The sequence below is a fragment of the Dama dama genome, chromosome 13 (genome assembly GCF_033118175.1).
Source record: "Dama dama isolate Ldn47 chromosome 13, ASM3311817v1, whole genome shotgun sequence".
Lineage (NCBI taxonomy): Eukaryota > Metazoa > Chordata > Mammalia > Artiodactyla > Cervidae > Dama > Dama dama.
The window spans coordinates 74,010,492-74,034,436 of NC_083693.1; the positions used below are offsets into that span (position 1 = coordinate 74,010,492).

A 23,945-nucleotide genomic window follows, 5' to 3' on the forward strand; every position below is an offset into this window, starting at 1 on the left:
TCGGGTTCCATCCCCAGTCGGGGAACTAAGACCCCACTTGCCTCAGTGCAACTACTGAGCCCGTGAGTCACAACGAGGGACTCCATGTGCTGCAGTGAAAGATCCCGCACGATGCAACCAAGACCCCAGGTGATGCAGCTGAGACCTGACGCAGCCACATCAATTAATTAATTAGTTAATTTTTTGAAAAAAGTGAACCCATTCTCAGCTCACGGGCTGTACCAACACCAGTGATGGGCTAGATGTAGCGCCTGCGGGTTGGTCTGCTCACTCCTGTCCTGGGGGATGAAGCCCGACCCTTCGCCTGGCATTCAAATTCCTCATGTTCCTCAGCTTCATCTGCCACCACATCTCTACACAGGACTGGGCTTGGGACATGGTGGGTGATTCTCCAGGAACAAGTCATATTCTTTCCCTCCCGGGCCTTTGCACAGGCTCTTCCTCCCTGGGGAGTGCCCTTCTGGCTCTCCTCACTTAGGCAACGCTGCGACCTCTCTTGGCCCTGGGGGAGGGTCAGGAGCTTCCACAGCCGGTGGCGCCTTCACTCACAAGGCGCCCTTGCCTTGGATCCTGCCCTCATAGCTCAGCTGATAAAGAATCTGCCAGCAGTGCAGGAGACCTGGGTTGGATCCCTGGGTTGGGAGGATCCCTTGGATGAAGGAAATGGCAACCCACTGCAGTATTCTTGCCTGGAGAATCCCATGGACAGAGGAGCCTGGCAGGCTGCAGTCTGTGGGGTTGCAAGAGTCAGATACGACTTAGTGACTAAACCACCACCACATTCTGATTTTTCAGAGACGTATTTGCTTCCCCAACTCTGAGCTTCTGGAGGGTGGGGACCTTGTCCTCCTGATGTCTGGGCCCAAGGGAGGGAGAGCTGGCGTGGCCTAAGGGCCACTAAAGAGGAAAGAAAATGAGACCAGGTTGGGGCCGGGGGTGCTCCCTGGGGGATCCCAGCCCCATCCAAGGTCCCAAGGCGGGGACACGTTTGGAACCTGGAGGGACCCAGACACTAGTTTGCCGCAGCCGGGTGGAGGGCGACAAGGGACACGCAGGGGGCTGCAGGGCGATGCTAGGGAAGGAGGCCTGTGCAGCTCAGCAGCAGGCGCCACGGAAGGGTCTTGAGCACAGGAGGGCCTCGTTTTGCACATCTGTCAAGCGGGAGCATCGACCCCCGTGCTGGAGGCCTCCTGCGGTGCTGTGAGGGTCAAATAAAGCCTGGTCTCAAGTGGACTGGGGCCAGGAGAGAGCTAACCTTGATGGGGGACCCTGTCGCTGTGTCCCCGGCACCTGGCTCATCACGGCGCTCTCGAGGTGTAGAGCCGACGTGAAGAGGGACGGAGGCTGATGGGAATTCCCTGGTGGTCTAGTGGATAGGGCTTCCCTTGTGGCTCAGCTGGTAAAGAATCCACCTGCAATGTGGGAGACCTGGGTTCGATCCCTGGGTTGGGAAGATCCCCTGGAGAAGGGAAAGGCTACCCACTCCAGTATTCTGGCCTGGAGAGCTCCTTGGACTGTATAGTCCGTGGGGTCACAAAGAGTCGGACGTGACTGAGCGACTTGCATTCGTACTCACTCGTGGTTAGGACTCTCCCCTCTCACTGTCAGGGCCTGGGTTCAATTCCTGGTCCGGGAACTAAGATCCCACAGCACAGTCAAAGAGTGAAGGAGGCTGTGGACTTCCCTGGTGGTGCAGGGGTTAAGAATCTGCCTTGCAATGCAGGGGACACGGGTTCGATCCCTGGTCCGCCATGTGCAACGAAGCTCGTTCGCCACAACTACTGAAGCCCACGTGACTAGAGCCTGTGTTCTGCAACTAAAGAAGTCACCGCAATGAGAAGCCTGAGCACCGCAATTAGAGAGGAGCCCCTGCTCGGCGCAACTGGAGAAAGCCCACAGAGCAAGGAAGACTCAGCGCAGCCAAAACTAAATTAAAAAAAAAAAAGAGTGAACGAGGCTGAGAGTGGGCTTAAGTGAAAGGGACTCAAGTCTCTGAGGTTCAGATAAAACCGCTCAAGCCTCAGCAGGGCTGACACATGGTGTCAGAGCATCCTGTAGCAGATCAGGTCCCATATGGACCTGAAGCTGAGGCAAAAGCCTCCCATTTTACAGATGGGGAAACTGAGGCCAGAGAACTGCAGGGATGGGCTCAGGGGCCCTCGGGTGGCCCTAGTACAGCAAATCCTGGCCCAGGTTCAAGCTCCACCGCCTTCTGCCTGGGGGTCCCCTGGTAGCACCCAGAGAGTCTCGGCCACTGTGCTCTCTCCCCAGGAGACGCAGATGCCAGGATGTGCGGGGAGTCGGTGCTGCTAATTAGTCACATCATTTTTGGCATCTCACATAGCCTCGGGGAAGTAGAGAATGTCATTGTCAAAGTATTTTTGAATATTTGCCTTCTCAGCAAGAAGACGCTGTGAGAACACTCCGTCTTGCTTTCGGGCAGCTACTAACAGAAATAACAAGCGCCGTGGGCTGGAGGGATCTGGGAGCCCAAGAGCGAGGCCTGGAGGAAACCCTGGAGCTGCTGGTCACAGCCGCAGTGCTCTGCCCCTCTGGGCCCCGTGTGCTCACCGTAAAGCGATTCATCCATTTATCAGATATTTATGGAAGCCCACCGTGTGCCATGCACTGCTCTCGGTTCTAGAGAAACAGAGTGAGCAAAGTACACAGGAATACTTGCCCTCAAGAGGTTGTCATGCTAAGCGCAAGCCAGACAGTGTTATTTGTGGTTCAGTGGCTCAGTCATGTCCAACTCCTTGCAACCCCATGGACTGCAGCACGCCAGGCTTCCCTGTCCATCAGCAACTCCTGGAGCTTGCTCAAACTCACGTCCATTGAGTCGGTGATGTTATACAACCATCTCATCCTCTGTTGCCCCCTTCTCCTCCTGCCTTCAGTCTTTCCCAGCATCAGGGTCTTTTCCAATAAATCAGTTCTTCACATCAGGTTGCCAAAGTGTTGGAGTTTCGGCTTCAGCCTCAGTCCTTCCAATGAATATTCAGTATTGATTTCCTTTAGGATTGATTGGTTTGATCTCTCTGCGGTCCAATGGACTCTCAACAGGATTCTCCAGCATCATAGTTCGAAAGCATCAATTCTTTGGCATTCAGCCTTCTTGATGGTCCAACTCTCACATCCGTACATGACTACTGGAAAAACCATAGTTTTGACTAGATGGACCTTTTTTGGCAAAAACACACCAGCTGATGACATGTGCAAATGAAAAAGTGTGTTGGGTGGAGGGTGGCCCGTTTCAAAAGGGCAGTCAGATCTGATAGAGGTGAGGAGTGAGCCGAGGTGGTCTCTAGTGGAAGAGCATTCCTGGCACAGAGGACAGCAGGTGCAAAGGCCCTGAGGTCTGGGCAAGCTTGGTTTGTTCAAGGAGCAGCAGGAAGGGTAGTGAGGTTACAGCCAAGCTGTGACCGAGAGGAAGCCAGGTGACAAGACAGGGTCCAAGAGGTCCCAGGGGCCTGCTTGGGTGGGGCCTTCTGAGCCACTGGAAAGCCTTTGTTTCCATTCTGAATAAGGTGGGAGCCACTGGAGGGTCTGAAAAGTGAAAGTGTTAGTCACTCAGTTGTGGTGTCCGACTCTGCGAACCCATGGACTGTAGCCCGCCAGGCTCCTCTGTCCATGGGATTCTCCAGGCAAGAATACTAGAGTGGGTAGACGTTCCCTTCTCCAGGGGATCTTCCTGACGCAGAGGTCAATCCCAGATGTTCTGCATTGCAAGCAGATTCTTTACCGTCTGAGGCACCAGGGCAGCCCGTGGAAGGTTTAGAGCAGGGGAATGACGTGATCTGGTTTCTGTTTTCACCGTCCTCCTCTGGCAGAGGCCAAGAAGTCAGTTGTAACAGTCCAGGTGAGAGGTGACAGGTCTCCTCCTGGGTCGGGGCGGTGGAGGAACCAGCGGAGACTGGATTCTGCACCTGCCTGGGGGCAGAGCAGATGGCGGGTGTGGAGTTTGAGGAGAGAAGACAAGCAAGATGCCTCCAAAGTTGTGAAGTGAGCACGTGGGAGAAGAGGTGACATTCCCCAGGGTGGGGCCCAGGGCGTGATGCCCGCGGGCCTGCCGGACAGTCCTGGGCAGATGGAGCGGGTGGCCGGGCTTGAGGGGCGAGTTTCTGCTGGAGACACAGACTGGGGAGTCATCGGGTAGAGGTGTTCCGGAAGGCCGCGGGCCAGCCGGAGATCTCCGAGGGGTGAGCAAGAGAGGAGGCCAGGGGCGGACAGTGCCAGCAGCGTCTCCCGTGCAGGCCCGGGTGCTTCTCTCACTGTGACAGTCATGCCTGACACCCAGGCCGCTCCATCACAGACCACGTCCTCCTCTGGGACCTTGGGCTCCTAGCCCAAGAATCCAGGCAAGACCTGGGGCGGCAACTAAGCCCGTGTGTTGCAACTACTGAGCCTGTGCTCTGGAGCCCGGAAACCACAACTATTGGGCCCACAGACCCCAGAGCCCGTGCTCCACAGCAAGAGAATCCACCGGAGTGAGAGCCCCTTGCACCGCAACTAGACGGTAGCCCCTGTCGCCACGACCAGAGAGAAGCTGCAGCAACAAAGATGAGCACAGCCAAAATATATTAAAATTATAAAAATCATAATGGAAAAAAAAAAGAGCTGGGGTTGGAAGGCTGAGGGACAGACGGCAGGGTGCACAGCTGTGTCCAGATGCAGGGCTGTCCACCGCCTGCCCCACCATCCCCTCTGGCCCTGTTGGGGGGTCCTGGCCTTGAATTTGAAGGCTGGGCTCCAACTCTGGCCCCTCAATTCCTGTGTGTGTGTGTGTGTGTGTGTGTGAGAGAGAGAGAAAATACACATAAGATGTATCATTTTACCATTTTGGCGCCTGCCTGTAGCTCAGCTGCAGTTGGGTCCATCCACAGTATTGTGCAACCATCTCTATTATCGGTTGCAGATCCTTCTCCTCGCCTCAGCAGGAAACCCTGGCCCCATAAACAGTCACTCCTATCCCCTCTTCCCCAGCACCTGACAACCCAGATCTGCTTTCTGTCTCTGTGGACTTGCCTGTTCTGTATTTCACAGAAATGGAATCAGACACCGTGGGGCCCGTTTCCTTCACTTGGCATGTCGCTCTCAGGCTTATCCACACAGTCTCTGTCTGCCCACGGTTCATGCCTTTCTCTGGCCGGGTCCCTCCATCCTTCGCCGGCTCTGCCACCTGGAGTCACACAGCTTAGTTCATTGGGTTGACATGAAGAGGTTTAAATACACCAGAAAGTAGTGAACCCTCCTCCCCCTGGGCCGGGGCTGGGGAAGGGAGGAGGGCCTGGTGCCCACAGTGTGGATGGGGGGGGCTTTGGGGGTCTGTACAGTCAGGGGCGACCCCTCAGCTTCCCCCACAGTGGGACTTGGAACCAGCTCTAGCTGTGGGTGAAGTCAGTGACCACTCACCCACCTGATTTTTGGCTTCCAAGATTTTGCTGCTCTTGTTTCTGTCCGTTTTGGTGGGGCTTGGGGCAAGACTGAGGGCTTCCCTGGTGGCTCAGAGGGTAAAGCGTCTGCCTGCAATGCAGAGACCTGGGTTTGATCCCTGGGTCGGGAAGATCCCCTGGAGAAAGAAATGGCAACCCACTCCAGTACTCTTGCCTGGAAAATCCCATGGACGGAGAAGCCTGGTGGGCTCCAGTCCATAGGGTCGCAAAGGGTCGGACATGACTCTTCTCTGGGGCAAGACTGAAGGTGAATGAATGGGTTCCACCGACCATCGTTCTGTTCCTTTGAAGGCTTTCTGAGATTTCCGAGGCAGCCCTCAGGGACAGACTTCACCTGCTCCTCAGAGGGGAGTCTGGACAGGCGAAGGCCGCTCCCTGGAGATGGAGCGGGGCTGCCCCAGGTCTGCCCCATTCCTCCCCTGGCTCTGAAAATGCCGGGTGTTTGGTAAATTGTCTTGACACTACTGAGTTGTGCCCTTGCCTGAAAGGACACCTTCCTCCGGGGCCACCCATCAGAGCCCCTAACTTTCACCGAGGCCCACGTGTTTCGGGCCAGTGGGAAGACAGACATCAGCAAGACAGATGTTCCGGGGATTCCCTGGCGGACCAGTGGTTGGGACTCTGCACTCATTGCTGAGGGGCTGGATTCAATCCCTGGTCTGGGGACTAAAGTCCCACAAGTTGTGTGATGCTGCTAGAAAAAAAATCCTTGTCCTTGTTCAGTTGCTGAGTCGTGTCTGACTCTTTGTGACCCCATGGACTGCAGCACTCCAGGCCTCCCTGTCCTTCACCATCTCCCAGAGTTTGCTCAAACTCATGTCCATTGAGTCGGTGATGCCATCCAACCATCTCATCCTCTGTTGCCCCCTTCTCTTCCTGCCCTCAATCTTTCCCAGCATCAGAGTCTTTGCCAAAGAGTTGGCTCTTTGAACCAGGTGGCCAAAGTATTGGAGCTTTAGCTTCAGCATCAGTCCTCCCAGTGAATATTCAGGGTTGATTTCCTTTAGGATTCACTGGTTTGATCTTGATATCCAAGAGACTTTCAAGAGTCTTCTCCAGCACCACAGTTCAAAAGCATCAATTCTTTAGCACTCAGCCTTCTTTATGGTCCTCCTCTCACATCCATATATGACTACTGGAAAAACCATAGCTTTGACTAGATGGACCTTTGTCGGCAAAGTAATGTCTCAGCATTTTAATATGCTGTCTAGGTTTGTCATAGGTTTTCTTCCAAGGAGCAAGTGTTTTTTAATTCCATGGCTGCAGTCACTGTCCACAGTGATTTTGGAGCCCAAGAAAATAATACCTGTCACTGCTTCCACTTGTCCCCCTTCCATTTACCATGAAATGATGTGATCTGATGCCACAATCTTTGTTTTTTGAATGTTGAGTTTTAAGCCAGCTTTTTCACTCTCCTCTCTCACCTTCATCAAGAGGCTCTTTAGTTCCTCGTTGCTTTCTGCCATTAGAAAAAATAAAATAAAATCATTTTTTTTAATTAAAAAAAAAGATACTTGGGCCATAGGGAGGAAGACCAGTGAAAGGGTGGGAGGACCAAGGAGAGGCTTCTGCTGAGCTCTGCCCTTGGGCCACGGTAGCCCTTCCTGCAAGCAGTGAGGTGGTCTTCTTCCGGCCTTACTTTCACCTGCACCACTCTCAACAGCCCCCCACCCCACGTGGGCACCACGAGGAGGACCTGGAGGTATATTTTCCTCTAGGCCAGGCACCGGCCAGGGCTGGAGCACATTGTGAGAGGGACAGACAGACAGGCCCTGGTGCCAAGGTGGAGTCTAGTGAGTGAATGATAACACAGAAGAACAAAGAGCCACAACTGTCATTGAGATAAAGCCGAGGGCCTGCAGGAGGAGGCCTTGGCTGCTGGAGGTGGGAGGTGGGAAGGCTCCCAGGAGGTGATGGCAGAGTGAGGGGGGCAGGGACTCCAGGCCAGGAACAGCCTGTGCAAAGTCCTGGAGGAGGTGAGGGGGCGGGCAGGGATCGGAGGACAGGAAGGGAGACCCATACCCACCTGGGGCCTGGAGCTTGCTGAGGGGGCTTTGAATTTTATCCTCAGCAGGAAGCCTGGGGGTTGCGAATTGGGAAGGCAGGTTCCAGTTCCGGTTTTAAAGATGATCTCTGACTGTCCTGGGACTTCCCAGGTGGTGCAGCGGTAGAAAATCTGCTCGCCAATGTAGGAGAGGCAGGAGACTCGGGTTCGATCTCTGGGTGGGGAAGTTCCCCTGGAGGAGGAAATGGCAACCCATTCCAGTATTCTTGCTTGGGAAATCCTGTGGACAGAGGAGCCTGGTGGGCTACAGTGGATGGGGTCTCAAAGAGTCGGATAGGACTGAGCGACGGAGCATGCACACACATTGTCTGGATGTCCTGGGGAAAAGGGATGGTGTCCGACATTCAAGTGGGAAGGGAGGAGGAGCTGCCCAGGTATCCTGAGCTACCCTGCCCAGGAGAAGACCCCTCGAGGCTCCCCTGAGCCTGGCACCTGCGGCAGTGACCTGTCTCTAGGACCCAGTGCTCCCACAATCACCTGCCAGGGCCATCTGTCTCCCCTGTCTGTGTGTCTGTCTGTCTCAGGGGGACTTTAGCAGGTTTGCCTTTTTCTGACCCAGCATCCTGTGGAGTTGGGGTGGGGAGGAGTAGCTAACTCCCACTGTCCCTCCTGTAGATAAGGGGTGCGTCCTTGGACAGGAAACCACAGGCTGGAAGGCGGTTTCTAGATGAGAGACACCTTGTCTCTGAGTGTCTAAATGTCTGGGTACAGCTGGCGGCAGCCTGAAAGCTGGCATCTGCCAGCTGTGGGGCTACCTGGGAAGCCACACATGCCCAGTGTTTATTGCACGGCGACACGTTTACACTCTGACTTGGGTTTTGTCCAAACATCCCAGACTGACCCCAGGACCCTTAGCAGGGGTGATTGAATGAACCCTGCTGTGCGTGAGGCCCTCAGACCAGAGTGGCCTCATGGAGCTTACTTTCCAGAAGGAGAGAAAGACAGAGCCGCACAAGGTGACTGGTGCCAGGAAGCAGGATCACAGGGACCCGGGCCGGGACAGGGGCCTCAGGTGGTCAGGGAGGGCAGAAGGGCTCCCTGGAGGAGGTGGCCCCTGAGCTGAGATGTGACGCAGTGGGCCACAAGGCCTGGTGGGAGCGGCATGCCGCAAGCAACCCCAGGAAGGCAGAGGTCCCCCAAAGTGGGGAAACGAGATAGACCTGGGGCTGCAGGGCCTTTGAGCTGCAGCGAGAAGACCCTGTGGCCACCTGCCGGCCTGGGGCTGAGGTCTGTCTCGGCTGCAGGCCGCACTCCCCCCGCCACTTACCCCAGGCCTGTGACCATCTCCCAATCTTCTTGGGGAGGCTTCTTAGCTAAAGAGGGACATATTCCTGAGGATACTTGAAGGAAGGGCGGCAGGAACAGGGCAGGAAGGACCTGGCCCTGGTACTTCTGCTCCCAAGTCCTTCTCTGATGGCAGGCTCCGACTGGGCCGCGGACCCCCATTGTAACGGGAGTGTGGAGGCCACAAAACTGCACCTGGGGGCTGACAGACTGCACAGCGGGGACCTGACCGAGCAGGGAGCTGCGAGACAGGACCTCAGGGGCCCTTCCTGTACTCACCACGCTGGCCCTGGCATCCTAGTGAAGTCAGGACTTCATCAGTCAGAGGAGGCCGGTGTGGAAGCCGGACCCGAGACCTCCAGGCCCAGCAGGGAGGCTTGACTGAACACAGCTTTATTGAGACCACTCATGAATCATACAATGCACCCATCTCAAGTGTGCAGCTCAGCGTGTATGTGTGCACTCGGCTCCTCAGTTGTGGCCGACTCTTTCCCACCCCATGGACTTCCCAGGCGGCTCGGTGGTAAAGAGTCTGCCTGCCCATGCAGGAGACACAGGAGACACGGGATCGATCCCTGGGTTGGGAAGATCCCCTGGAGGAGGAAATGACAACCCACTCCAGTATTCTTGCCTGGAAAATCCCATGGACTGGAGTGTCCATGGGGTCGCCAAGGGTCGGACACAATTAGCAGAGATCAAACCTCTCTCTCTTGTGTCTCCTGCATGGGCAGGCGGATTCTTTACCACTGTGCCACCTGGGAAACGCATACAATTCAATGGTTTTTAGTATATTCAGAGTCTGGGACCAGCACTACCATCAGTTTGAGAACATCCCATGACCTCAGACAGAAATCCTATACGCACCAGCATTTCACTCCCTAGTACCCTCCTCTCCCAGCCCTTGGCTACCTGCATTCTTCTTTCTGTCTCTATTCATTTGTCAACTCTGGACATTTTATATAAATGGCATCACATAATATGTGCTCTTTTGCGACTGGCTTCTTTCATCTAACATAATGTTTTCAAGTCTCATCCATATTGTAGGATGTGTCTATTTTTTCCTTTTTATGGTTGAATAATATTCCATCTTATGGGGGAATTTCCTGGTGGTCCAGTCTTTAGGACTCTGCAGGGGGCATGGGTTCAGTTCCTGATGGGGGAACTAAGATCCCACATGTGACGAGGCCAAAAAAATTAATTAAGTATATAATAAAGTTTAAAAAATTCCATCTTATGAATAGACCACATTTTGTTTAACTGTTCATCAGTTGATGAACATTAAGCTGTTTCACATTTTTTTCCCTTTTATTTTGGCTGCACTGGGTCTTCGTTTGTGAACTTCTCTAGCTTCAGTGTGTGAGCTTAGTTGCCTTGAGGCCTGTGGGATCTTAGTTCCCCAACCGGGGATCCTACCCGTGTCGCCCATGTTGGAAGCTGAGTTCTTTTTTCTTTTTTTCTGACATGACATTTTATTTGGAAGGTGGATTCTTAACCACTGGACTCTCAGGGAAGTCCCTGTTTCCACTTTTTGACTATTGTGAATAATACCACTATGAGCATTTGTGCACAAGTTTTTGTGTGGGTATATGTTTTCATTCTTTTGGTTATATACCTAAAAGTGGGATTGGTGGGTTGTATGCTAACTCTATGTTTAACTTTTTGAGGAACTGCCAGACTATTTTTCAAAGCAGCTGCATCATTTCACATTTCCGCCAGCAGTGTAGAGGGTTTCAACGTTTCCTCATCCTCCCAAATACTGGTTATTACCATTCTTTTTTTATGATAGCCATCCTATGGGCTAGGATACCTGGTGTGATCTCATTGCAGTTTTGATTTTCCATTTCCCTGGTGGCTACTGTTGAGCATCTTTTCATGTGCTTATTGGCCATTTGTGTATCTTCTTCACAGAAATGTTTAGATACTTATACCCATTTTAAAATTGGTTTAGGGCTTCCCTGGTGGCTCAGTGGTAAGGCATCCGCCTGCCAATGCAGGAAACATGGGTTCAATCCTTGACCTGGGAAGATTCCACATGCTGTGGGACAACTAAGCCCACGCACCACAACTACTGAACCTGTGCTCTAGAGCCTGGCAGTCATAACTACTGAAGCCCTCCCACCCTAGACCCCCTGCTCCACAACAAGAGAAGCCACCACGAAGAGGAGCCCGCACATTGTAACTAGAGAGTAGCTCCTGTTCGTCGCAGCTAGAGAAAAGCCTGCAAAGCAACGAAGACCCAGCACAGTCAAAAATAAATAAATAAGTAAATAGGCCTATTCATCTTTTATTATTGAGTTGTGAAAATTCTTTACATATTCTAGATCAAACCCTTTACCAGGGATGATTTGTAAATATTGTCTCCCATTGTGTGGACTGTCTTTAACTTTCTTGATAGTATCATTCGTAAAAGAAAAACAAAATATTTAAATTCTGATGAAGTCCAATTTAGCTACTTTTTTCTTTTTGTTCCTTATGCTTTTGGAATTGTGTTTAAGAAGTCTGTGCTTAAAAAAAAAAAGTCTGTGCTTAACTCTAAGTCTCTCCTTGTGAAATGAAAATTTACTCCTGCATTTTTTTCTTAGGAGTTGTATAGTTTTAGCTCTTACAGTTAGGTACACGATCCATTTTGAGTTTTTCTTCAGTTATTAACACACTTAAGTAACAAGATCTGGAGGCAGGTCTAATATCTGCTGTGATTTTGGAGCTTAGTGTACGCACTGTTCTGAGATCTCTCCAACACATAATGTGATGAGACAGTATCATGATTCCTATGGGTAGACAGAGCCCCAGTCATTGCTAATACCGCCTACATTCATAATTGGAGAAAATGATAGATTTCAGTTAAAGGTTCATTTAAATAAATCTGTAACTACCCTCCTGGGTTCATGGTACCTCTGAGCTCTATCCACAGGTTTCAGGTTAAGAACTCCTAGAATAGCTAAAATTCATGCCCAGAGTTTCATTTTCTGAAGAGTCTTCTGGGGGAATGAATCCTCCCAGGACAGGCTTCTGGCTGTTTTTCTGCCACAGCCCAGCACACACGCTTCTTCCTGGCTCCAGCTTTGTAGAAGCTATTCTTTGCCTAGCAAATTTCTAACAAGCCATCTAACAATAATGCTAAAAAAAAAAAAAAAAAAACCAAGAGTAGCAGTAAGAATTATAAACACAGGACTTCCCTAGTGGTCCAGTGGCTAAGACTACATGCTTGCAATCAAACCAGGGCCCAGGGTTTGATCCCTGGTCAAGGAACTAGATCCCGTGTGCCACAACTAAGAGGTCACATGCCGCTACTGAAAGGTCCCGCAAAAAGATCGAAGATGCTGCTTGCTGCAACTGAGAACCGGGCAGCCAGATATAGAAATAAATGAAATAAATATTTAAAAAACAATTATAAACACTATGTGTAGAATCAGGGGGCTTCCCAGATGGTACAGTTGGTAAAGAATCCCCTTGCCAACACAGGAGACGAGGGTTAGATCCCTGGGTTGGGAAGATCCCCTGGAGAAGGAAATGGCTACCCACTCCAATATTCTTGCCTGGGAAATCTTATGGACAGAGGAGACTAGCTGGTTGCAAAAGAGTCAGACATGACCGAGCACGCACGCAGGCACGCTCGCACTGTATGTGTAGAATCAAACAAGGTCTTTTACCCACATCCTCAAACTTTGTCCTCCCTGCCTTCCTAGGTCTCTGGTGAGGCATGTGGCTTGCATGGCTCTGTGGCTGAGACCTGCTGTGGGGCACGTGGGGCCGTGTGGTTTAGATAGATGACTTCACCTCTAGGTGACTCAGTTTCTTTACCTACAAGGCATGGATGAGCCCCATGGGATTATTGGTTGAATTAAAAGAACCTAGGATCTCTACCCGGAGAACAGAACCAGGCAGAGTTATATTCCTGAAGACATTAGCTATTATCTTTAAGCCTTTCACAGGAGAGAAGGTGCTATTTCTCTGCCAGCATGCGGGAGACCTGGGTTCGATGCCCAGGCCTTCCCAACCTGGATTGGGAAGATCCCCTAGAGGAGGGCACAGCAACCCCTTCCAGTATTCTTGCCTGGACAATCCCCAGGGACAGAGAAGTCTGGTGGGCTACCGTCCCCGGGTCGCAAAGAGTCGGACGTGACTAAGCGACTAAGCACAGCACAGCATATCCATTCTCTCCTCCTACCCTGGGTTAGTGCTTACTTATTTGTATCCTTCAGGATTTTTTGAGTTGTAGCAGGATCTCCAATCAATGGCTCTACTTAAAAAGCCAGGGTTTCAGGACTGGCTTACGGGGCATGGGCAGTGGGGACAGGTCAGAAGATTGTATCAGACTCAACTGGCCTTTCTGCATAGACTGGGGGTGTAAGAAGAGCTCCCTGGAACAGGGCCTAGACTGGCGTGGGCGAGCGAGCCCCCACAGGGCAAGTGCCTCCTCCAGCTTCTGGCCCCGCGGCCCGTCTCGCCTGTCCCATCCCTGGCCTGGCCTTGGAAGTTCTAGGCTTTAGAACCTTGGGTTCTGATTTCAGGGAGTGAGATCCCTTCCTCCCTAGGAGCACCAAGAGAAAGTTCAGGCGAGAGCCTTGATTGGCCTCACCAGGTCAGGTGCCCTTGTGGGGCCAATCACTGCAGCCAGAGTTCTGGGGCCCTGTGATTGGCCAGACCTGGGTCACGTCCTGGTCAGAGATGGGGAAGCCCCAAGCCAACAGCTGGGAGAGGGTGGTGCGCATGGCTGCCTCTTGGGAGATGCTGGGCTGACAAAACCCAAGGTCCTCCTCAAGGGCGTATTTCACGTTGTCTCCGTCAGACCTCGCCTGTGCCAGGAACCCTCTCCTCCCTGGGCTTGGCTCCTGCTCTGTGTACGCACGGGCAGCCTGTGTTCCCTAAAATTACTTTTCACTCAACAAATATTTAACGAGTTCCTACGATATATCAGGCACAGAGAAGGGGGTCCAGGAGGAACCCCAACACCTACAAGTCGGAAGGAGAGGGTGCAAGCTGCAAAGGGGGCTGAGGGGGGAGTGGTCTATGAAGAAGGAGGAGGAGGAGGACCAAGGTCCAGGGAAGTGAGGGAATTTCCCAAGGGAGGAGTGGCAGACCCAGGTGCTGCTGAGAAGTGCAGTGAGAACAGGAAGTGACCGCTGGATTGGGCAGGAGGGAGCTTGTGGGTGACCTTAGCAATAGCTAAGGGTAGGGATAAAGCCCTGTTGAGGTGGGGTGAGGAGAGACTGGGAAGGGAGGGAGTGGAGAAAGCAGGTTTAGACTAGTCTCTGGAGTTTTCTATTGTAGGGGGGTGGGGAAAGCAGGCAGAAGGGGGCTTGGGAGCAATGGTGAGTTCCCCCCCCCCCCTTTTTTTTTTCAAAATGGTACCCAAGGGAAAAGAGAGAGAGAGAGGCTGATGGTACAGGAGAGCAGCAAGGGGAAGGCAGTAGGAGGTGGGTGCTTGAGATCAAGATACGGGTGGGAGAGCCTGAGGGGGAGGTGGATGCCAGGTAGGGAGATGTGCCAGTTTGGGTACTGGAAGATGAGAGATCCCAGCTGACGGATTCAGTTTTTCTCACTGAAGACATGAGGTGAGGTCATTTGCTGGGACTGAGGGCAGAAGGGCTGTGGGAGGTGTGTAAGGAGAGGGAAGAGGGTGTGAAATCTTAGTCTCAGAGGGTGGGGAAGGGTGTCCCCGGAAAACATGGCAGGGCTGCTGACTCTGTGGAGTGCCAGCTTGAAGACTGACATCACAAATTCCCAATCAGAAGGGCTGTATGTGGGCCCCCCTTGCCTGGCCCCCAACAAGAGGCAGGGGCAGGAAAGGGGCTTTCCTTTAGGTTGCAGGGTTGCTTCAGGTGGAAGGAGAGGGGATGGGGAGACGGAATTTGTAAAAAGCCACCAGGCTAGGAGGTAAGTACTATTGTGTTTTACAGACCAGGAAGCTGAGAGGGTCAAAGCCAGTATGGCATTCTGTGTGACTTCAGGGTCAAACTAAAACTGGGCTTGGCACATGTTAGCTGTTATATATTTGTTGAAAAAAGTGACTGGCTGGAAGGCCCAGTGATGTATCTATCCCCTGTCATTACCCAGCTAGGAAGTAGCTCCAACCTTGGGGTTTGGTATAGGTGGGACTGGTGACCCCACGTCCTGTGTCTTCCCTGTGGCCCTAATAAATCACTCAATATCAGCTTTGTGCCCTCCTCATAGGCTAATTTCTCCAGAGTCTGCTGGTAAAGCTCCATAGACACCAAATGAGCAGGGCAGTGTTCTCAACCTCATTCCTCACGCAGTGCTCCCAGGGAGATGAGTCACAGCCCTCAGCCAGGTGTGAAGGCCACTTCTGGTTTCTAACCTTTGGCTTTGCTGCCTGTATCCCCCCACTCCAGCTGGTGGGGAGTTATGGGGCGGGGGGGGGGGGCACACACATCTGCACCACCTGGGCTCTCCAAGGAGACGGGTGTCCTTTTAAGGGGAATCCAGGAGCTGAGACCCTGAAGTCGGTGGGGGCACGTCTCCTCCATGGCGAGGGCACACTGCCTTTTCTTACGGGCCCTTCGGGCAGAACTGAATGTGGTCACTTCACTGAAGTAATAATGACGGTCCACGCCGCAGAAAATGTGGAGGAGAACATCCTGCTTATTTATTCAGGCTTTTAAAACCATCAAATTCCAGATTTCTCCCTGTAGCTATTTATAACCAGAGCTGGTGTAAACTGTCCCCATATTAAGCGCAGGTTCGAAGTAACTTAAAAGAAAAATAGCTATCCGCTGCATTTAAAATTAAAAAATTTCTTCTCATTTATAGACCTCTCGCCTCCCGATTATGTGCAAAGAGCACGCGTTGTTTGGGGGAGTCGGTGGGGGTGGGGCAGATACAGACCTGTGGGGGAAGGGGGTCACATACTCTCCCATCCCCCCTCACAGCTATAAAAGCAGCCCCTGGGCCCACAGCTGGTCACTGTCCAGGGCGAGGATGTTTCGGGCTGGGTCGAGCGTTTCCTCACCGGGGTGCCCAGGGTGGAGCGGCGGAGGCCGGGCAGGCGGCAGATCCGGAAAAGTGGCTCCTGCCTCGGAGGAAGTTGACCCTCCTCCCCCTCCCGAGGGCTTGGGATGCAAACGGCTTCTGCCCCCTTTACCCTTCTTGGACCCCCAGCCCGTCTCTGTAAGCGCCCCGTCCCCGTTTTCTAAGGGCTCCCCTCCCCCCCGAGGACAATCCGGCCCCTTCACAGCTCTCCAAACGGCCCTCTGGGATGGCAGGGGGACCCCCCCCCCCATCCACCCCGCGCCCCGACTCTGCGTCCGGGCAGCGTCCCCGCTCAGGACCATCTCCTCTGGCCTCGCAGGCGCGGCGGCGCCCCGAAACTGAGGCGATTGCGGCGACTTCCAACGTCCCCCCACCCCCCAATTAGCAGAAAGCCCCACCAAAACCCCACCCCGCACCTCGAGCCCCCACACTGCCTCCTCCGACTCCAGGAGACACCGCCACCTGGGAACTCTGTCCCCCTGCACCGGCGCTGCCCCCAGCGCGGAGACACCCCCCCCCCCCCAAAACCCCGTGGGAACGGTGGGGCCGCAATTAGTTTCTTCCAATTAGTTTCCCTTCTTTGTATAAGAACCCATTCAAACTGCGAGAGGTAGTCCTCCGCGCGAGGGGGAAAGTAGTCCCGACCTCGCCTTCGGTCTCCGCTCTCGCGTCGCTCGTGTTTCCCTTCAAGAAACCGGTGGGGCTCCCGGCGGAGCCCTCCGGGGAACGCAGGGGCCGGGGCCGCGTGGTGGGGGTGGGGTGCGCGCAGGGAAGCGGGGCGGGGGGGGGGGGTGCCGGCAGAAGGAGGGGGCGGGGAGGGCGGCTAACTCCTCGCTATTGCCTAGAGAGATGGATCATGGGGCGTAGAGAGACGGCAAACCTCAAACCACGTACAGCGGGCGATACGCGTCAACCGAACCTGACCAACGGAAGCCTGGCACCACCCCCCTCCCCGCTCTCCCGCCCCGGCCCCTCGGACGGACGGCTGCGCGCAGCCAACCGGGCTGCCGCTCGCCGTCCAAATCGCACGAGAGCCAATGGGGGCGCGTGGAGGGCGGAGCCACCCCCTCCCCGCGCCGGGTTGGGCTGCGCGCGGCTTCCCCCCCTCCGCCTCAACTCACTGCTGGCCCAGGCCCCGCCCCCCTCCCCTCCCGCTCGCTGCTCCCGGAGTAGTTAGAGCCAGTGAAGTGCGGGCGGCGAGGAGAGCGAAAGTTGCGCTGGGCTCGGCGCCGGGGGGCCTGAAGCGGCTCCGCGCTCCGCCCGCCAGGGCCGCCTCAGCCCCAACTCGCGCCCGCAGGCTCCGGCCGCGCCCGCCCGCACCCCCTCCCCCGGCCCGGCGCACCCCCCACCCCCACCCCCGCCTCCTCAGGAGCCGCGGGGTCCCCCGTCACTTTCGCCCGGCTCGGGCCCCCCGCGGATGCCGGCCATGGTGGAGAAGGGCCCCGAGGTCTCAGGGAAACGGAGAGGGAGGAACAACGCGTCCAGCGCGGCCGCCTCGGCCGCCGCCGCCGCTTCGGCCGCCGCCTCGGCCGCCGCCGCCGCCTCGGCCGCCGCCGCCTCCGCCGCCTCAGCTGCCGCCTCCGCCTCGGCCGCCGCCGCCCCCAATAATGGGCAGAATAAAAGTTTGGCGGCGGCGGCGGCGCCCAATGGCAACAGCAGCAGCAACTCCTGGGAGGAAGGCAGCTCCGGCTCGTCCAGCGACGAGGAGCACGGTAGGTGGCAGCCGCCCGCGCCGCCCCCGCGCCCGCCCGCTCGTCCGCGCGCTGACCGCCCCCCTCTGCTCTTCCCGCAGGTGGCGGCGGCATGCGGGTCGGACCGCAGTACCAGGCGGTGGTGCCCGATTTCGACCCCGGTGAGTAGCACTCCGGGCCGGCCGGCCGGCCGGCGACCCGAGGGGGCGGACGGCCTCGGACAACTTTTCTTTCTGTGGGTGTGGGTCCTGCCGTCCGCGGGGAGACGCTCGTGCCAGTGTGTCCTGCCGGCGGGCCGGGCCCCCCGCCCCCCACCTCAGGGAGGCCCGAGGGTCGCCCGGGCGGGTCGGACGCGAGGCGGCGGCGCGCCGGCCATACCTGGCCACCTGGTCCGGGGTTCCGGCGTCCCGGGTCTGCGCGAGCCGCGCCGGGACCGGGCGGGGGTGGCCGCGCGCCGGAGACTTAGCTTCCTGCGAGCGCCCCAGGGCTCGGGACGGCCTCGGACCCGCCTCTCCTCTGCGGAAGGTTGCCCCGCGTGCCCTCTCCTGCCGGCCGCCGGGCTCCTGCCTGCCCCCGACTCCCCTCCCGTCGTGAGATTCCCCCCCAAAACCAGTTAGTAAAAGAAGTGTGCTTCCCAGAGGGCGCCTGCCCGGGGAAGAGAGGCTTGCTGGTGGCAGTTTGATTTTTAGGACCTATTTGTAAACGTGTGTGTTATTTCCTTTTTTCTTTTTCTTTTTTAAAGGGGTTGTGAAAGGTTAGAACCTCAGAAAGCTTTAGCCTAACACCTCCAAGGCATTCCAACCGGCTTGCTTGGAACATTTGCTACCCTTGTTGCTCTTCCGTGTGCAAGCAAATTCAAAGTACCAGAAAAATCCTACCAGACAAAGGAATTCGTCAGTGAGATTCTAGCTTGTCTCCGTATAAGACTGTCTTTAAAGATTGTTGGCCTGGAAAATGTTTGAAAGGACGTGGGTTTTATTTCAGAAATCAAATTCAAAAGAGAATCTTGTGGAACTGGAGTTAACAGTCCTGGTTGGAGGGCTTTAGAACTGGTGGTTCTCTATGTAGGTTACACCACGAGTTTATTTGAGAGAATAAATGCATAAATGCTTTTCCTTGGAAACAAGACTGCAGAAAATTGCCAGGATCTAGCCCTTGAAAAAGGCGATTGCTCTTAAGCTGTTATTAAGGTATGAAACTCTGGGTGTTCTTTGAAGTGAAAATACGTAGGCATCCCTGAGTGAGCTGTTGGGTTCTCTGGAAATAAATGACCTTTCCCGCATTTGCCTTCTACAGTTTTGGTCTGTTGATGGTTTAAATCTCTTAAAGTATCTGTAGTCTGACGCCCAGGTTTATATTCCTTTTAAACTTCGGTTAGTCTTCCTATAGTTTCCCCTTCCCCCACCTCTTCCTTTTTTGGTCGTCACTTCTCATTTATAAGAGCGACAGGATGGGACTCCCAGACCAGGCTGCTTCTCCCCTGTGCATGCCTTCTCCATTCCTCGGTTGGCCACCAGGGGAAGCATACTGTTTTTTGGTTACAGTTAACCCTATCTTCATTTTGTAGGTCAAGTCCATCTTTGTTTTAATACACAGATCATAACGCAAAGCTCTTCACCAAGTTTCCCCCACATATTTAAAAAAGATGTCAACTTGTACACATCTTTTAGTAAGTTGGTCAGTTTTGGGGTACATTTTGGTGACATTCATTTTGAAAGCTTTATTTAAATATGTTGGCTGTGAGTAAAGATAAGTGCATATTTGATGGCAACAGCGGGAATTAGATTTCTGATATTGTCCTAAATGTTGATGCCTAGCTCTGCATTGTTAGGAATGAGGCAGACTTCTTTGGAGTTGTTCTCTTTGAAACAGCACATGTAATAGGATCATATTTTGAGCTGTCCTTGCAGTTTTGATGGAATAGGGGCAAGCATAAATTTGTCAGAGACCTGCCATTCTAAACAGTGAAAAACTGCAAATGTTTTTCTGTATAGTCTTACTGTCACTTGATTGGCTCTTGGCATTAACATTTCCTATTTTGTGTTTGTTTTAATCTGGAAAGGAATTTATCTGGTGTGAAATAATTTGAAGCCCTGTTTTGCTATCCTGAGCAGTGGGACAAATTCCTAGGCATGGCTGGAGATTGTAGGACTTTACTTTTTACTACTTATTTATTTATTTTTTAAAAAGATGTGTTCTCATTTAACTTAAAATCTAAGGGAAGAGTTTCATATCTTAATAACAGCTTCCATTTTGGAATAGAAATGACACACCAGTTTTGTTTCATGTCAAGCAAATTTTTTTTTAGGTCTTTGGACTTAGTTTTTTTTTCCATGCGTACAAGTTAGGAATAGTAAGGAATTGAGATTGTGATTGTTACTGCTTTTTATTTTTCTCTTCCTGAGTTTTGAATGCATATTTATTTATTTTTTTATTTATTATTATTTATTTATGTATTTTTTTAACCACCATTTGAACACACTAGTGAATGTGAAACTCATCAGGAAGCTACTTAAAAAAAAAAAAAACAACAGAAAAACCTATCTCTGTAAAGATGTATGAGTGGAAGAATGTTGATTTTTTTTTTAAGGTCAGGTTTTGTTTACCCACAGTCTCCCAACTTGACCCTATTTAGCTTTAAAAACAAATGGTTGAAACTAGATCAGCTTGAAATTCCCTGTATAGTCCAGGGAAGATGCATTTCTGTCATTCCTCACACATGGTGAACAAAGTGGACAGAGCACTGTCATCCTAAAATGCTGATTCATGTCTTATTACCTAATTAAGATCTAAACTGGACCGCTGGATCAGAACTTAGTAGTTAAAATAACATCTTTGTTTATAATGGTGAACAAGTTTTATCAGGTAGGTTTAAAAACAAAGACCAGAATGGAGTTTCATATCTTTATCTTTGTTCCCGTGTGGGGTCCAGACTGTCCATACTCTGTTTCATACTCTATGCCATGTCGTATGCTGAGTTGACTTTGGTTTCTTTTAGAATTTAATAGTGAAGTGAAAGTCGTTCAGTCGTGTCTGACTCTTTGCGACCCCATGGAATATACAGCCCATGGAATTCTCCAGACCAGAATACTGGAGTGGGTAGCCTTTTTCTTCTCCAGGGCATCTTCCCAACCCAGGTATCGAACTCAGGTCTCCCTCATCGCAGGCAGACTCTTTACCATCTGAGCCACCAGGGAAGCCCTAGAATTTAATAAGCATACAGTAAATAAGAGGGAAGAGTGCTTATGCTAGCCTACCTCTGGTCAGTTATTTCCTGCATTGGCAAAACATAATTTATTTTGAAACTAGTAGTGTTCTTCTCTACAAAAATGTTAAGTAATTCCATGGTCTTCCCAATAAACATGCAGAGGAAGAAGCGGTAGCCTCCGTGTTTCTTTGATCCCTTGTTTGGTACTCTTCCTCTTTGTTGTCTTCTAACTAGAGGAACACAGTGGCAGGATTTTAAGATTGACTCAAGTTCTTTGTTTTCTGAAGCATGTGTTTTTATTGTCAACTTCTATCCTAGTTAGTGATCACAGTTCATTAATAGTAAAATTAAGACTCTTTTAGAAGAGGAAGTGTTAATGGTAAATTTTTTTGAGGTAATGGCCCTTTGAACATGCAACCTTTATTTGGAACATTGAATCCAATATATTTAATCAGATCAGAAAATTTATGGTTGTCACTGGTTCAACTGTCACTTTCAGAGTTGACTTATATTATTAAAATGTAGAATAATTTTCCTGAACAGGGTGTCTTGACCTGCTTTTCATTTCTTCTTGGTGGTGATTCTGTCTTCCTCTTTGAACACATTATTTACTTGGCTTTAGTTTCATTGTGAAAATAAATTTTAAAGATATCCAAAAATTCATAAGTTATGGTGAAGCCTTCGTGATGGAGGCATACTTGGAGGCAGTGTTTACCCACACGAGAGGTGAGAGTAATGAGAAAGTGCTGTGTGTGATCCCCTTTGTGATGCAGTGCAGTAGGAGGCACCTAAAGCTGTCTCTTGGGATGTCTAGTGCCTTGTCTCTGTGATTAAGAAGGTGGTTTAAAAAGGTCAAGCTCGTCATTTTATCTCAGGAGCCTCAGTTTCCTGCATTGTGAATCAGGTTCTTTTCATCACTGTGGCCTGTGATTATGTTAGTTACAGTCATCTTTTTAATTTCAGGCTTCTTTCAGAAGCAACACAGAGCAGACTGTGAGCTTGGGTTGTGAGAACCATCAAACCCAAGTTCAGATCTTCCCTGGCCAGGTTTCTTTATTTTTGCTTTCATCTGTGAAGTAGAGGTAATGGAACTTCTTCCTCAAGAAATTAACTGAGTTAATGCATGTAAAATGTCCAGTGCAGTGCCTGGCACTCAGCAAATGCTAAGTAAACATTTTCTGCTGTCTTACTTTAGTTATCGTTTGAAGGATTTAGTTGCCAAGTAGTGGTCCTTTGCATTGCCTGCTTTACTGCAAAGGTAAGGTAAGGCTGGGTTATGATGAAGCCGTAGATTTGAATGCTAATCATGCATTCAAAGATACTTGAAGATGATTGCTTTTAAGTTACATGTACCTGCTGCAATCTAGGTAAATACCCTTTCCTGGGAGAGAGAACTATTCCAAAACATTTTTATAACAGAAAAGTACACTGAGATCCAGAGGGAATAGATAACCCTGTTCAGATCAAGTTTCAGGGTAGTATGAAAGAAACCTTGAGTCCTTCCCGGGCCAAAGTGAAGTACACATTAACTGCCTTCTGAGTCAGGGAGTTTTTACTCTGAATTCTCAAGTCCTTGTCTTTGAGAGTTAATGTCGAAGTGAGGTTCTTCTGCTGCAGTACTTCCTTGGGTGATGAGTACTTCCTTGGGTGTGATCCAAAGGTTACTTGTTGGAGGCTCATCAGAGCAGAGTTGTTTTAAAAACAGTGTTGAAAGTCATTGGTACTGAAGAAATTTAAGCTTACTCTTTTCTTTTTTTAAAATAATTTTATTTATTTGTTTAGGCCATCTGGCCCTTCGTTGCTGCCTGGGCTTTTCTCTAGTTGCTGTGATGGAGGCTGCTCTCTTGTTGAGGAGCTCGGGCTCTCGGGCATGCGGGCTTCAGTAGTTGAGGCATGTGGGTTCACTGGTTGCTACTTCCAGCTCCAGAGCGTGGAGCATGGCTCAGCAGTCGTGGTGCACTGACTTAGTTGCTCTGCAGCATGTGGGATCTTCCCAGATCAGAGATCAAACCTGTGTCTCCTGCAATGGCAGGTGGATTCTTTACCACTGAGCCACCAGGGAAGCGCTAGGCTTGCTCTTTTTTCTTGTCCTTCTCCTTTTTCTTTTTTTTTTTCTTTTCCCTAGGCTTACTCTAAGAAAGGTGGTTTCTTTAGTGTTATAAGTTCTATAGGGCAGTTTAATTGAAAAAAATCTTCTTAGTCTTTGGAAATGAAACATCACCAAATTACTGTATTCTTCCCCAGTTTATTTTACCTTTTGTATTTTACTCTCTGCTATATTGATTGTTATACTTAATTTGTAATTTAGCTCGCACTTTCTTCTGAACCTTTCTTTAGAGGTTCCGTGCATAATGTTAAAGTAAGAAATAAGGCTTCTGTTTGTCCCCTTACTCTGATGGAAAACAGTTATCTTTGCTAAAGAGGATGTGTTCCGTTGGTATTTACTTTAAAACAGAGAGCTGGAAAAACCTTGACATAGAGGGAGTCTCTGGAGCAGCAGTAAAGGCCTGACTGAGGCAGGAATGGGGATCGAGTGCCGGCTCAGTGACTGGGCTGAGTCACCTCTACAGCCTCAAATAGCAAGTACGGAAAATACGTGTGACCTAGGATTGATCAGGGATAATGGTTGTAATTTAACAGGTTCTGTTTTGTGTTCTGGAAATTTTACTAATACATACATCTTCTGGTTGAGTTTTATGTTTTCTATTGTTGATTTTTTAAAAAACAGAGTATTTAGGAAATAGAATGGTTTAATGTGACAAAAGTGTTTTGGTAAGATGTTTGAGATAAATATTTTTAAGTAAAATTAAAATGTCATTTAAGTGAAATGTTGATAAAGTGAAGTGAAGTCGCTCAGTCGTGTCTGACTCTTTGTGACCCCATGGACTGTAGCTTACCGGGCTCCTCCATCCATGGGATTTTTCCAGGCAAGAGTACTGGAGTGGGTTGCCATTTCCTTCTCCAAGTGAAGTGAAGTGAAATGTTGATTGTTAACCCTAGAACACCTACTTTTTTCAAATTAGTCAATTTTTGTTCTTTCTTTCTTTTTTTTCTTAAGTTAGTCAAATTCTTTCTTTAATATGAGGGTCCTGTAAAAATTGTATGCTAGACGTAATTCTTTGAAGTTTCTGAATTTTCTCTCCCTCAGAGCAATGAGAGAGAAAATTGTAGTGTCTACTCAATGCAGCCTTCCTGTGTTCTAGATGAGGAAGGTAAGGCCTGCAGAGACAAAGTGACTTGTATTTATCTTTCAG

General features: G+C 51.1%; 1 protein-coding gene across 1 annotated transcript in view; it reads left to right on the forward strand.

Annotated features, from left to right (window-relative positions):
• Nucleotides 1-17,174: 17,174 nt before the first annotated feature.
• Nucleotides 17,175-23,945, forward strand: part of RCOR1 (REST corepressor 1) — a 118,821-nt gene continuing 112,050 nt past the window's right edge. Inside the window, exons 1-2 of the mRNA XM_061159477.1 lie at nt 17,175-17,504; nt 17,585-17,644. Coding sequence (XP_061015460.1) covers nt 17,210-17,504; nt 17,585-17,644 — 355 coding nt within the window. The 5' untranslated portion in view covers nt 17,175-17,209. The remainder of the gene's footprint in view (nt 17,505-17,584; nt 17,645-23,945) is intronic.